Source organism: Leptonychotes weddellii, chromosome 5 (assembly GCF_054177405.1).
Source record: "Leptonychotes weddellii isolate Sample4059 chromosome 5, ASM5417740v2, whole genome shotgun sequence".
NCBI classification, from domain to species: domain Eukaryota; kingdom Metazoa; phylum Chordata; class Mammalia; order Carnivora; family Phocidae; genus Leptonychotes; species Leptonychotes weddellii.
In genome coordinates, this window is record NC_138373.1 from 118,505,841 (window position 1) to 118,518,924 (window position 13,084).

General features: G+C 42.6%; 1 protein-coding gene across 2 annotated transcripts in view; it reads left to right on the forward strand.

The window, feature by feature from the left end:
* LGR5 (leucine rich repeat containing G protein-coupled receptor 5) overlaps nucleotides 1-13,084 on the forward strand; it is a 118,729-nt gene that overhangs the window by 81,341 nt on the left and 24,304 nt on the right. For both annotated transcript variants that reach the window (XM_081822076.1, XM_081822077.1), the window contains exons 5-6: nucleotides 9,438-9,653; nucleotides 11,667-11,738. In XM_081822076.1, the coding sequence (XP_081678202.1) occupies nucleotides 9,438-9,653; nucleotides 11,667-11,738 (288 nt within the window). The remainder of the gene's footprint in view (nucleotides 1-9,437; nucleotides 9,654-11,666; nucleotides 11,739-13,084) is intronic.

Genomic DNA, 13,084 nt, shown 5'->3' on the forward strand with positions numbered 1-13,084 from the left:
GGATGGCGGGGAGAGAGGCAGGGGCTAGTACATCAGGGAACAGAAACAAGGTCCATGTGGCTGAAGCAGGAAGAGAGAGTGAGGTGGGAGAAGTACAAGAAGAGGCAGGTGGAGTCAGACACCTTGAAAGCCACTTGGGACATGCCAAGGATTTGAGTCTTCATTGTGAAAGCAATGGGAATCCACTGGACGAGTTTAGGCAGGAAAGGGCATGATCTGATCTGTGTTACTGAAACAGTCTAGGAGAGAAAGGAGAACTTTTTCAGGATTGGGACAGTGGAGATGGCAAAAGGGAAATGGATTCGAGAAATCTTTAGATGAAATTACTGGTATTTGGTAATGAATTGGCGATGAAGAATGAAGGAGGAAGAGGTGTCAAGGATGATTCCTACATTTCTGGTTTATATAACCATGTGCTTAATGAAGCCCATCACTGAGACAAGAAACACCCACAGAGGGCTACATTTGGGGAAAATAGGGTGGGAAATAATGAGTTTGGTCTTGAACGTGTGTGTTTGTGGAGAAATGACTAAGTAGAAATGTCACGTAAACAGCTTGAAATCCAGATCTGGATCTCAAAGAAAAGTGAAATTTAGGTCAGGTCCTCCTACCATACATTACCCTCCACCTAACACCTCATTGGAATGATTTGATTGTCTGACTACACTTTAGAAAACATGCTCCGTAAATGTTGGATCAACATGTTTAGAAAACATGCTCCATGTCTGCCTGGTTTGCTGTCAGCTCTCCAAGCACCAGGAGCAGGACCTGCAGAAAACACACTCAAGAAACATTTAATGAATTTATTGAACTAAAGCCTCAAACCGTAAGTGATGTTCTAAACATCTGCTAGGGATCAGCTCATCTCCCCCAGTCTGTTGCCCACATTCACTGATCTCGCTGGCTCCAAACTCTTTATCTCTGTGCCTGGCTTTTTCTACCTGCCCTTCCTGAGCTAAGAGTTGGACCCCAATTGTTTCTTCAGGGATTTTGGAGTCGATCTGTCTGCAAGATTTAGCTTTCCACTATCTCAGCTGAGGACTCTCTGCTCTAAGAATTCAAGGGTTCAGGGCAAACTGGTGGTTGCCAGAGGGCCGGGGGTGGGGGTGGGGGGGTGGAGGAAGGGGTTGGTGGGGGCAGGGATGGGTAAAATAGGTGAAAGGGATTAAGAGGGACAAATTTCCAGTTATAAAATAAATAAGTCAGAGAGGTGAAAAGTACAGCATAGGGAATGTAATCAGTAATCTTGTAGTAATGTGGTGTGGTGACAGATGGTGACTAAAACTTACCGTGGTGAGCATTGAGTAATGTGTAGAGCTGTTGAATCACTATGTCATACACCTGAAACTAATATAATATGTCAACTCTACTGCCATAATAATTTTTTTTTTTTTTTTAAGGAGTAGGGTTCAGGGAAGAACCATAATGCTAAGTCTTGTAGGGTTGATGAGATTCAGACAGGCAGGAAGTAGGAGATGCTCATGAATACAAGACTCAGAAGTACTGTGGGAGGGAGCTAAAAAGGGACAACTTGCCTGGGACAGAGAAATAAGAGAAAAGTGTGGCTAGATAAGGTGGATGGTGAGCTTTGAATATCAGATGGGAAGTTTGAGTTTGAAGGGACGGTAGGAGAACCATGGAGTCCTAACAGGGGAAGGACATAGAGCACAGTTTGAGGGAGATTAATCTGGTAGCAGTCTACAGGATTAATAGATGAGATAAGAGATCAAAGGCAAAAGGACCAGCTCAGAGACTGTTGCAGTCATGCAGGTGTTAAGAGATAAGAGACTTAACTAGACAGTGGAAGTGGAGAGTTTTGGAGATAAAAATAAATCCGGAGGACTTGGTGAATGATTGGCTGGAAGGCTATGGAAGATTTAAAAAATGACCCCCAGATTTCAAACCCTGATGGTACCTGGGAGACAAATGGTGCCCTTGGCCAAAAAAAAAAAAAAAAAAGCCTTTGTTTTCTATGGAGAAAAATGAAACTGAAGAAGTCAATGCTTCTGTTACTCATCTCCCTGTTACAAAATTCACAGCAACAATAACCTCTGAGAAACTGAGCGACCTCATATAAATTGATTTTAAAATATATTTCTTATTGAAGTTTGCTCTCTTCAATGATGCTGGAGAGACAGAGGTTTGGTTCAGGTAGCTGTTCGTCAAACCAACTGACTAGACTCTAAATTACTGTTCTTTGGTGAGCCTGCAGACTTCATCTCTCCCCACGCTGCAGAGATGAGAAAAATTCTTTACCTTTTCAGAGGTAAGTTTAAAGCAATAATATTTCCTCCTGGTTTACATTAAGTTTACCAATGAATAAGATGGAGAACAGAAAGCTAGAAGCAGCAATCCTTATATAAACAATCACGCTGCTTATATGAATTCATACACTTCATGTCTTCCTAGGATATGGATGCGAAGTTTCATTAAAAGGTAGAATCCCACGCTGTGGTCACTCCATAAATATTAAATAACAATAGTAACAATAAAAATGACTCCTATGATTATGAAGAATTCATATAAATCAACAGGAATCCAATCTGTAAGAGTTTATGGAGATAAAATTCTATCCCAATAGTGTTATTATAACGATCTGACAAATTCAATTTCCAGAGATCCCCTGGTTCCAGTGCAGTAAAATTTCACCGTAACAAGTGCTTCAGATACCTTGTCAAACTGTATTACATACAAGCTTGGAAGTACGTGGTTTTCATTTCAGCACCAAACCAAGATATTAATTGAACATGCTTTCATTTATCAAAAACGAAATGATTGTGCTCTTTTGACTATTCGTGAATGGTTCAAAATGGTCTTACAAGATGTACAAATGCATGTACAAGTGAGTTGGTCGTTTCTTTAAAACTTATAAAGAAAAAATGCTCATCCAAATATAAACTAGAAATGTCAGTGATGAAAATGCTATGCTTCATAATTCTGTTTATTGAAAGAATCCCCATAAACTATATTATACCTGCAGCTGCAACATTCTTCACACCTTTGACTTTTTTTTCCCCTCAAGTCATCTGTGTTAATAATTGACATCATTACAGTCATCTCAGATATGGAATTAGCCAAGATCTATGGCTTATCTTTTGACTAACGCTTTCTTCCTTGTAGTTAATGGCTTATCAAAGACATTCTCAAACACAGATATAAGTCTGTGTGATACATTGGCAAGGTATCATATATGAGATATATGTAAAGGGCCTTTTTCTGGAAAAACAATAGCAAGAATGATCTCATAGCTTCTCTAATCCCTGCAATAATGCCACTTATAAATCAAAAATTCCTTTCAGGAGTATGGAACAGATTGGCAAAATGTTTCTTTTGAAAGAGAAAACTTGTAAAATTAAGCTTTTACACATGAAAATATTATGCAAAAATATTTAGACAGGAGGTAAGAAAATGAGCTTTTGAAGTTTGTTTTTTGGGTTTTTGGGGGGTTTTGTGTGTGTGTGTGTGTGTGTTTTTGCCATTTCCTGATGTAAAAGATTGATTTTTTTTGCCTGTTACCTTCTAGTTCTTCATCACATAGGACACATTGATATTGCAGAACTGCAGTCACAGTGAACATGCAGTTTTATTTTGTTTTTAGTTTACAGAATACTGGGTAACTTTCATCCTTGCTCTAGCACGGTCCCCATCTGCCCAGTCGCCCAGGATGGAACATGGAGTCGCTGTTGGTTCCTTGCCTCCCCCTGTGGCCACAGCTGACAAGTCACCACATTCTGTCGGGCCCACTTATTTAGCAATCCTCATCTCGGACCTTCCTGTCCATTTCCACACTTCTTTCAGGCTCTTGTCTTTTCTCACCCTCCTGACTGCAACTGCCCTGGGCACTTACTTTCCCACCAGTCCCTCTGCACGTTGCGATCAAAGAGATCTTTCTACAGCACAGCTACTATCAGGATACCCAGTCAGGAGGTTGTACAGCCTCCAGCCCAGAGAAACAATGTTATGCAGATTTTGAAGATGCTTTGGAGGAGAATGGGACATTGCTCAGAGGTAGATAACCCAGAAATCTTCTGAACACAGCTATCCAGACTCTAGATGCTTACCGTGGGTACTCAAAAGTATTGAAACCTGTCAGGGTGACCTGGATGGCCCTGACAAGTTCCCAGTGATATAGGAGACACATCCCCAGGTCCATGAGGGACAGTCCTGTTGGCCAAACAGTTCGTGCAGCAGAATCCCTTCGGTAACTATGGAGTCCTCCAAGCCCTCCCTCCAGAGAGGGAGTTATTCCAACATACGCCCCAAAGTCATGACAGAACCCTTTCTCACCAGTGGCAGTCCTCTAGGTAACACGGCCCAGACTTCTACTTGATGAAAATTCTCTTCCTGCACCAGATGATGTCATAGTTTTCCTCAGCCATGTTAGCCTTTGGGGCCTTCTTGGACTTCTGCTGGCCTAATCTCAAAGATGTGTGCTTCTTCTTTTCTCTGTGATGGGAGGCTTCCTAGAACTCTAATCAAAACATGCAGGGTAGCTACTGAACTTACATACGAAGGATTACGGTGAGTAGAAAATCAGCAGTCCTGCCAGCCCACATGACCCCCTCAAAAAATGTCAGTCTCCGTTAGAGAGATTTGAAATGACAAAGAGTAAAGAAACTTCAGGAAAAATTAAAGAAACTTTTGTGGGGGAGGGGGGAGGAATGATATCACTTCCTAAATGTGAAGATTTTTCTCAGGTAATAACACCTATCATTCGTGGAATGCTTTACTGTCTACAAAACACTTGCACATATGTTTTCTCATTTAATTCCCATAGCAATTCTGTGACCTGTTACGATTCTGCTTTACCGATATGAAAATGGACCCTCAGAGAAATTAATCCACGTGCCTCTAAATCTCAGAATTAATAACCGACAGGGTCTTGACTTAATGTGTCTTGATTTTTCTAATTCAGTGCACTTTTCAGTTACCCTAGGCCCATGATGTAAGTGGTTGTATGACATAGAAAGTAGGGTAAAATCTGTATCTACCAGTTTGCTAGAAGTTATAAGTAACAGAAGGAGCATAAAATGGGTACCATGTTCCATCTAGTGATTACTTTTTAGAATGCCTTTCAAGATCATAATTAAGAGGTTTTATTTGTCTAAAAGACGATGGGGCCACTCCCACTGTTAGTGTTTTATTTTGCTACCCCTAATAGCATGCGGGCTTTGTGCTACCTCTAACCATTACAGAATACTGGGTATTCTGGTGCTAACCATTAGGGTTAGATACTTACATGCCAAGATCACCGGTAGGAATTGTCTCTGAGAATGTGCTGTCTATCCCATGTCACTGCTTCTCCTTTGCCTTTGGAATGAAGACGTTCTATTCAGTAATGAATCAGGAACAAAACTCTTTGCCCTTTGGGATTATAGATGCGCGCGCACATGCATGCACACTCTGTAATTGTGATGTTGAAGCCTGAAAAGTAAGGGTAACTTCTAGTCAGTCTAATTGCAGACACCTCTTAATTATTTCTGCCGTGAGGGATGAAAGAAGTAGCATTTTTCAGAACCAAAATTCACCGACAATATAGTACTCCTTTTAACCAACCTTTGACTCAGGCAAAGTTTGAGTTTACCTCTTTTTTTTCTGAATGGTTTCCGTGGTCAAAAAAAAACAAAAATACAAACTGTTAACCAGCCTCAAGTAATAATAATGTAAAATCATGAAGGTGATTTATAGTGTGCTGTATTCATTCCTTTAATCGTAAAGCAATCTTATAAAATAGAGAGGTGTTACCCCCATTTTACAGGTGTGAAGGCTGAGGTCTATTGATTTGGCCATGGTCACACAGCTACCGTATACTGACTTGGACCTGAGATTTCTCATCCCAAATCTCTGCTCTAATTCAGATTCTAAGCTGCAGGCACACACACACACACACACCCTTTGTGACTTGGCATGAAATAGAAATGATAACAAAGAAACACTTAAAAAGTGGAACTATATAACACAGTTATTTTTGTTGTCCCTGATAATATTCTAGAACTGCACTTTTATATGTGGTTTTGTGTACTCTGTAGTGATGTTTTTCTTATACACCACTACTTAAATATTGCATTTTCCAAGCATAAGACTAGAAAATGCCCAGCTGCCCCAAAAGACCGGATTGACTTAATGTGAGCTCTTTGTTTACTCACTGAAGAGGCACAACTTTCCCCTACCAGCTGCCTTGTCCGCAGTCTTAACCTTGTTCTGTGGGAACCACCTGTATGAGTGGCTGGATAATTAATTCCACACTCCGGTTTAGCCTTCGGATCTTCTGTTAAGATTAAATCAGATAATGCCTCTGAATGTGAACAATGTACCGTTCTCTGATTAGGTTTGGACCACTGAGGCAGGTGGACATGGACTTCAAAACACTGCGTTTAGAAGAAGTATGGTTTATTGGGGGCTTCTTAGATGAAGAAACTAGTGAGGCAGAGACACATTTTAGTCTAGTTAGTTTAGTTAGTGCCGCATTCAGGATACCCGAGTATGGGGTCGGGGAGTATTAGGATAGGAAGGGATAGGACTGTGCAGAATTGCCCTGTCTTACTCATTTCATTTCAGACAGCAAATTGCCCTAAGATTACATTGTGGAGGGCAGATTACATTCCTTTTTCCTGCAGCCGGCAGGGGCGGGGGGGTTGCTGGTGATCCCAAAAGCACAAATCATAAATTACTTTTTTTCATAAATTCACTTATCCAGAGAAATGGGCTTATTAACATTAAAAACTGAGACCAAGGTCACTTCAAAACCCAGCAGTGACATTAGCGGGAACTTAAGTCCTGAAGAAGACAAGCCTCTGACTCAGCGCTGAGAGAGCCTTTTCTATAAATGTACCCCAACGTGTGTACCAAACTTTAAGATGAGTCATCTTCAGGACTCTTAGAAGCCGCTTGTTGTTTTATTACATAAGCAACTGGCAATCATCAGACAAGATGTCACCTCAAACGGGGAAGTTCATATGATTTAAATAAAGTCTTCCTTGTTTAATCAGTGCGGTCATTAAGGAGAGTTTACGTACGTGCTTCACTTCTGGTCAAAAGAAAACCATCACCTCCTCACCCCGGATGAAGTTATATCTTATTTGAACCTGGGCTGAGCATGTTGTCACTGCATCAAGGGGGAAGGGCAGTGTTGAGTTTTCCTAAACCTTTCCGGTTCCGTTTATTGACAGAACCTTGAGATAGTTGGAATCTGTGTTTCTGCTGCCTACAGTAATCGTCACCCTACTGGAAATTTAATTGTGAGTGGGCACCCCTGGACACCAAACTCTTAAAATTCATTCCAAGTGACCTTACCTCAGTTAATATCAAAACCTGGTCCGGGGCCTTGAAGGCATCACTTGTCCCCATTCAGTCAATAGAAGCAGAAGCCAGAGGACAAGTGAAGTGACATATTGTGACCAAAAGTGAGGAGGCTGCTTTCCAAAGAAATTAGCTCCCTACCACAGAGAATTCTATTTCTAAATTGTTTAAATTTGGGTGGAAAGGGATTATTCCATGACCCTGGTGCGCTTCCTGCCTCTGTGTAGTCTTCAATGCTTCCTAAAACATTTTTCAAAATCCACTCATGATTTTCTAATCCTTCCTAAGACACGGACCGCTTAAAATGCAACTCTTCTTCTTCTTCTTCTTTTTTTTAATCCTAGCTTTGAAAATGCAGACAAATGCATGAGCCTTAAGAACAGATTGGAGGGCGCCTGGGTGGCTCAGTCGTTGAGCGTCTGCCTTCGGCTCAGGTCATGATCCCAGGGTCCTGGGATCGAGTCCCGCATCGGGCTCCCTGCTCAGTGGGAAGCCTGCTTCTCCCTCTCCCACTCCCCCTGCTTGTGTTCCCTCTCTCGCTGTGTCTCTCTCTGTCAAATAAATAAATAAAGTCTTTAAAAAAAAAAAAAAAGAACAGATTGGAAAAGTGAGCGAGGGCCATTGGAAGTATAGCCGGGTGCTGGTGGCTCTGTCGTTGATGCACCTTAGAGGAGATTGCAATTTCCACTTCGAAAAGCTCGGCATTGTCATTGCAGTCGCTGTTTCTGTTGGACGGGGCGAGAGAAGTGCATTGCACTCCCTCTGCTGGTTCTGAAGCTGCAACAGCTCATTACCCAGACCTATGTTTAGATGTATTTCCCCACTTAAAAAAAAAAAAAACAAAAAACGGGGCGCCTGGGTGGCTCAGTCATTGAGTGTCTGCCTTGGCTCAGGTCATGATCCCAAGGTCCTGGGATCGAGCCCCGCATCGGACTCCCTGCTCAGCGGGAGGCCTGCTTCTCCCTCTCCCACTCCCCCTGCTTATGTTCCCTCTCTCGCTGTCTCTCTGTCAAATAAATAAATAAAATCTTTAAAAAAAAAAATGGTGTGTGGAAGAAAGAAGCAAAAGCTGGGAAAGCTGCTCATTTTGTTATTCGCTTAAAATGTCAGGAAAAACAAATACCTGCCCAATGCACATGGTCAGATGTGCAAGAAAGCCCACAGTTCTTAGGCTTTTTATCAGCACTGTACTGAGAAAACCAGAGGGACCGCCTCTCCTCTCCCCAAGGCGTGTCTCTAACAGCCTTCAGAAATGACTCCGTTCCTTTAAATACCAAAAAGATCTTTTCCCAGAGTTCAGTGAACAAATTGGTAGAATAGGTTTTGTAGATTCAGAACAGTCCAGAGAAAGCAAAGGCATGCGGGGTGCCTGGGTGGCTCAGTGGGTTAAGCATCTGACTTCGGCTCAGATCATGATCTCGGGTCTGGGGATCCAGTCCTGAGACTGACTCTGCGCCCAGCAGGCGGTGGGGGAGGGGGGGCTGCTTGTCCCTCTCCCTCTGCCCCTCCCCCTACTCGTGCTTTCTCTCTCTCTGTACCTCTCTCAAATAAATAAATGAATAAATAAAATCTTTAAAAAAAAAGGAAAAGAGGGCGCCTGGGTCCTGGGATCGAGTCCCACATCGGGCTCCCTCCTCGGGGGGAGGCCTGCTTCTCCCTCTCCCCCTCCCGCTGCTTGTGTTCCTGCTCTCTCTGTCTCTGTCAAATAAATAAATAAAATCTTTAAAAAAAAATTTAAAAAAAATTAAAAAAAAGGAAAAGAAAGCAAAGGCATGTATTTGGCTTGGGGGAAGGGGGAAGAGAAAGGGTGTCAGAGAGAAAAACTGAAAGATCATCACACTGAGGCTTCATACCTCAGGGGAGGCCACTTCTGTGCATGGAGGCATGTTACCCACAAGCCTGGAAGGGAATCATAGCTCCGTGGAATTTTAATAGCCGAGGGGCTCTAAGAAGCCATGGTTCTACTGGCAAGTGAGGAAAGCCTCCCACGAGAGCAAACTGTTCCAGATGCCTGGGCATCCCGAGGTCCCTGAGCCCTGTTTCACACCTGTTCCTCAGCATACTGAGAGTGTCCCTGCAAGGCTGACCTCCTGCCTGGGCTTTGCCCTCTTTACCATCCTCTCTGCTTGCTTCCGCAGGCGTCTGGATGCCAACCACATCAGCTACGTCCCCCCGAGCTGCTTCCGTGGCCTGCATTCCCTGAGGCACTTGTGGCTGGATGACAACTCCTTGACAGAAGTCCCTGTCCAGGCTTTCAGAAGTTTATCAGCACTGCAGGCCATGACCTTGGCCCTGAACAAAATACACCACATACCAGACTATGCCTTTGGAAACCTCTCCAGCTTGGTAGTTCTGTAAGTTTTATTGACTTTCTTTCTCTCTCTCTTTTCACACTTTCTAAATTTTCACCGCAGGACATGTTGGCCTTCAAGTGCTGGCCCTTCATGCCTTGAATAGGGACTCCCTGAAATGACTTGAGAATATTAAAGAATTCAACCAAGCACCTGCTAAGTGCCACGCACTTTGAGGCATTCAAAGATAAACTACAACCTCTGTCTTAGGGAAGCCCATGTATATTGTTCAGACAATCGTCACACTGTACAAAGTTAGTCCAGTGACAGAAGCGAATAAAAATTCCTTATTTCTGATAATTTCTAATTCAGGTCAAATTGAAATATGCCCTTCTTATTATTTAATAAATATTTTTTGAACCCCTACCAAGGGAAGAGAAGTAAGGACAAACCATTAACAGGGAGCTGTGCGTTTGTGTGGCTTTTTTTCCCCGATGGGTCTAGATTTCATTATTTTAAGTAAACCAAAATGATTCTCAAGTAATAGTTTGAAAAATAATCAGTCTCCTTTAAGGGTGTAGCTGTATGCCCCATGTGTATAATATAATGGTCAATCAAGGCTGATAAAGGAAAATAGCAGCTGCTTGAAAGGCTGGAAGATCAGTTTGCTGAGGAACCTCGAGGAAGGCTTCTTCTGCCCTATTTCTCCCTTTGCTCCATGCCCGCCCACGGGCCCACCACTGCCTTCCATTATTCCAGTTTTCTTGATTACCCGTCTCTCTCTTGTATTATCTTCCTTTAAGGGCTGGCCAGCATCTTATCCATCTTTTTAGGTTCCCCTCAATCCCCTTCCCCCATGTGTTGCATGTACAAGATCTTCAATAAATGTCACAAAGATCTCACACGAAACCAACATAGATTTATTAGAATAAACACCTTAGTTGGGGTACCTGGCTGGCTCAGTTAGTTGGGTGACCAACTCTTGGTTTCGGCTCAGGTCATGATCTCGGGGTCGTGGGATCAAGCCCCAGGTCCCACTCCACACTCAGCACTCTGCATAGAGTCTGCTTGAGATTCCTTCCCCCCTCCCGTGCCTCCCCCTTCTTCTCCTCCCCCCACCACTCGCTCTCACTCTCTCACTATCTCTCTCAAATTAAATAAATAGATAAATAATAAATAAATAAATAAATAAATAAATAATAAATAAATAAATAAATAAAATCTTTGAAAAAACAAACAAACAAAACCTTAGTTTAAAGGATAAGAAATTTCGGGCGATATTGACAAATTTCTATACTGACTCATGCATATAAAGATGATACCGCTGACCTGCCAGAAGCTGGGTGTGTGCTTTAACTTTTTCCTCCACCTGAAGGAATAGATTTACAGAGACCCAGCTATTCGTCACCCTCTTCTCCTTAAGCCCATTTTCCAAAAATCCCTTGGGACTTGGTCCAGTTTTCAGTTATATACACAGCTGTTCTCATTGGCCCTGACTTAACTGACTTACCATTGAGCCAAAGATGATAATTATACATGTTAATACTATGTCAAGATAACTAATCTCCTGGGGCAGCCAAAAAAATCTGATCACCATTCTCTGTGACTAAAATTGTTGTTGCCTGTTAACCTGTGGTCCCACCCTGGGAACATAGCCATTTATAAGCCTGCAGCTTTAATAGAAAATATGCGTGTACACCAGGACCTTCCCTCCATCCTTCATTTGTCAATGATGGCCAGAATCTCTGCTTTAATATCCTACATCCGAAAGCTATGTTAACAACCTGAATTTACTTTTATCAGTCATGTTGCCCGTATTATTATATACTCCCTGACGTCTCAAACGCAAAAGGTAAAACTGTCACTGCCTAGTAAACTCTGTAGTATAGAATCATCTATGGTAAGAGTGGATGGGTCATATAGCCTTGAAAAAAAAAAGTTAAATAAAGCATTTCTTATATATAACTAGCACATTCTTTACTCTAAGTTTCTTTGGATTTAAGCAATCAGAAGGCTGTGCCGAAGTTTCCATGAGCAGTGTGCCTTCCTGACTGTGTCCGTAATGTTCTCCTGCAGGCATCTCCATAACAATAGAATTCACTCCCTGGGAAAGAAATGCTTTGATGGGCTCCACAGCCTAGAGACTTTGTGAGTTGACCTTTTATTTGTTTCCCTTTTTTCAGTGTTTTCATGAGTATTCTGAAGGAATCAAAATAGCCTTAAGTCAAACTTGCTGTTTGGTTTGGTTAATTGCCTGAGCTTTAAACAGATATTTACAGTGGCTTTATCTTACACACACACACACACACACACACACACACAGAGCTAGTAAAACTGAGATTTTATTTTAATCTAACAAGAGTAGTAAATTAGAATGATTATAAGCTAAATGAGATGTTCTCTACTTAGCGACTGTTTGCCTAGGAATGTGTACTCTGTGTCAAGGATCAATTCTAATCTGTCACTCAAGGCTCACTATTCATGAGTCTAGTCCAGGCATGCCCCCCTTCCCGGCCCCCACCCAATGAGAGGATACCGACCAGACAAATGCTGGACTTTCCAATCTGAGATGAACAGGAGTTCCATTAGCAAACAACAAAGTGATTCAAAAAAGTAAAAAGTAATAATAGTTACCATTTATTGCGTATATCTCTATCCAAATACTGCACCATTCGGCATATATGGTTTCAGTTGATCCCACAACCCATCCTATGAGAGCGGCTATCACCATCCCACTGTAAGCTCTAGTCAGGTTTAAGTTATTTTAACAACATGACATATCTAGGCAGTAGCATAGCTGGGATTTGCTTCTTCTCGAGTTTGACTCTGAAATCCATGTTTACCAGCATACACTACTTCCAAAGAATAGGTCAAAAGCTCAGATCTGAATTGGTACCTATAATAAAAATAGAGTCCAGCCAGCTGACCGCCTAGAGCCTTTCCCAGAGCCATGACGGTAAGAGTTCACATGTTCTCGCGGGCCTCCCCAGGCCCCAGCCGTTTCAGGGGAGGAGCTGCTCTTCACTGCCCTAGCGGAGTGAGAGGTATAATGAGGGTGAGGTGACAGGCTTTGGGGGTCCTGAGTGTTCTGGAGGGGGGGTGATTCCAGTTTTGCCCTCCTCACCCCCATATTTCTAATACTCAGGTACTGTAAACCACCCAGGGCCACTACATCTACAGTGATGACTGACCCGGCCTGCAAAAGGAGAGACCAAAGACCACCTCTCTCGTGGCCTTGGAGCCCATTATTCATCTGCATCCAGAGCTTAGCATTTGTACTTGGTCAATTTAGCCTCTAATCGGGTCTGGGTCTGACGATTTCCTGATGGGCCATCTGTTGTTGGTGGCTCAGGTCAGTGAGCGCTCCCAGCTCTCCTTCCTGGGTTACTTACGTCACTCTGTGTTTCCTCGTAGAAGGGAGGCATCGTCCTCATAAGGAGATGCCAAAGATGAACTTCTCCAGGCAGAACTTTGAAGTCAACTTAAAGGCACAG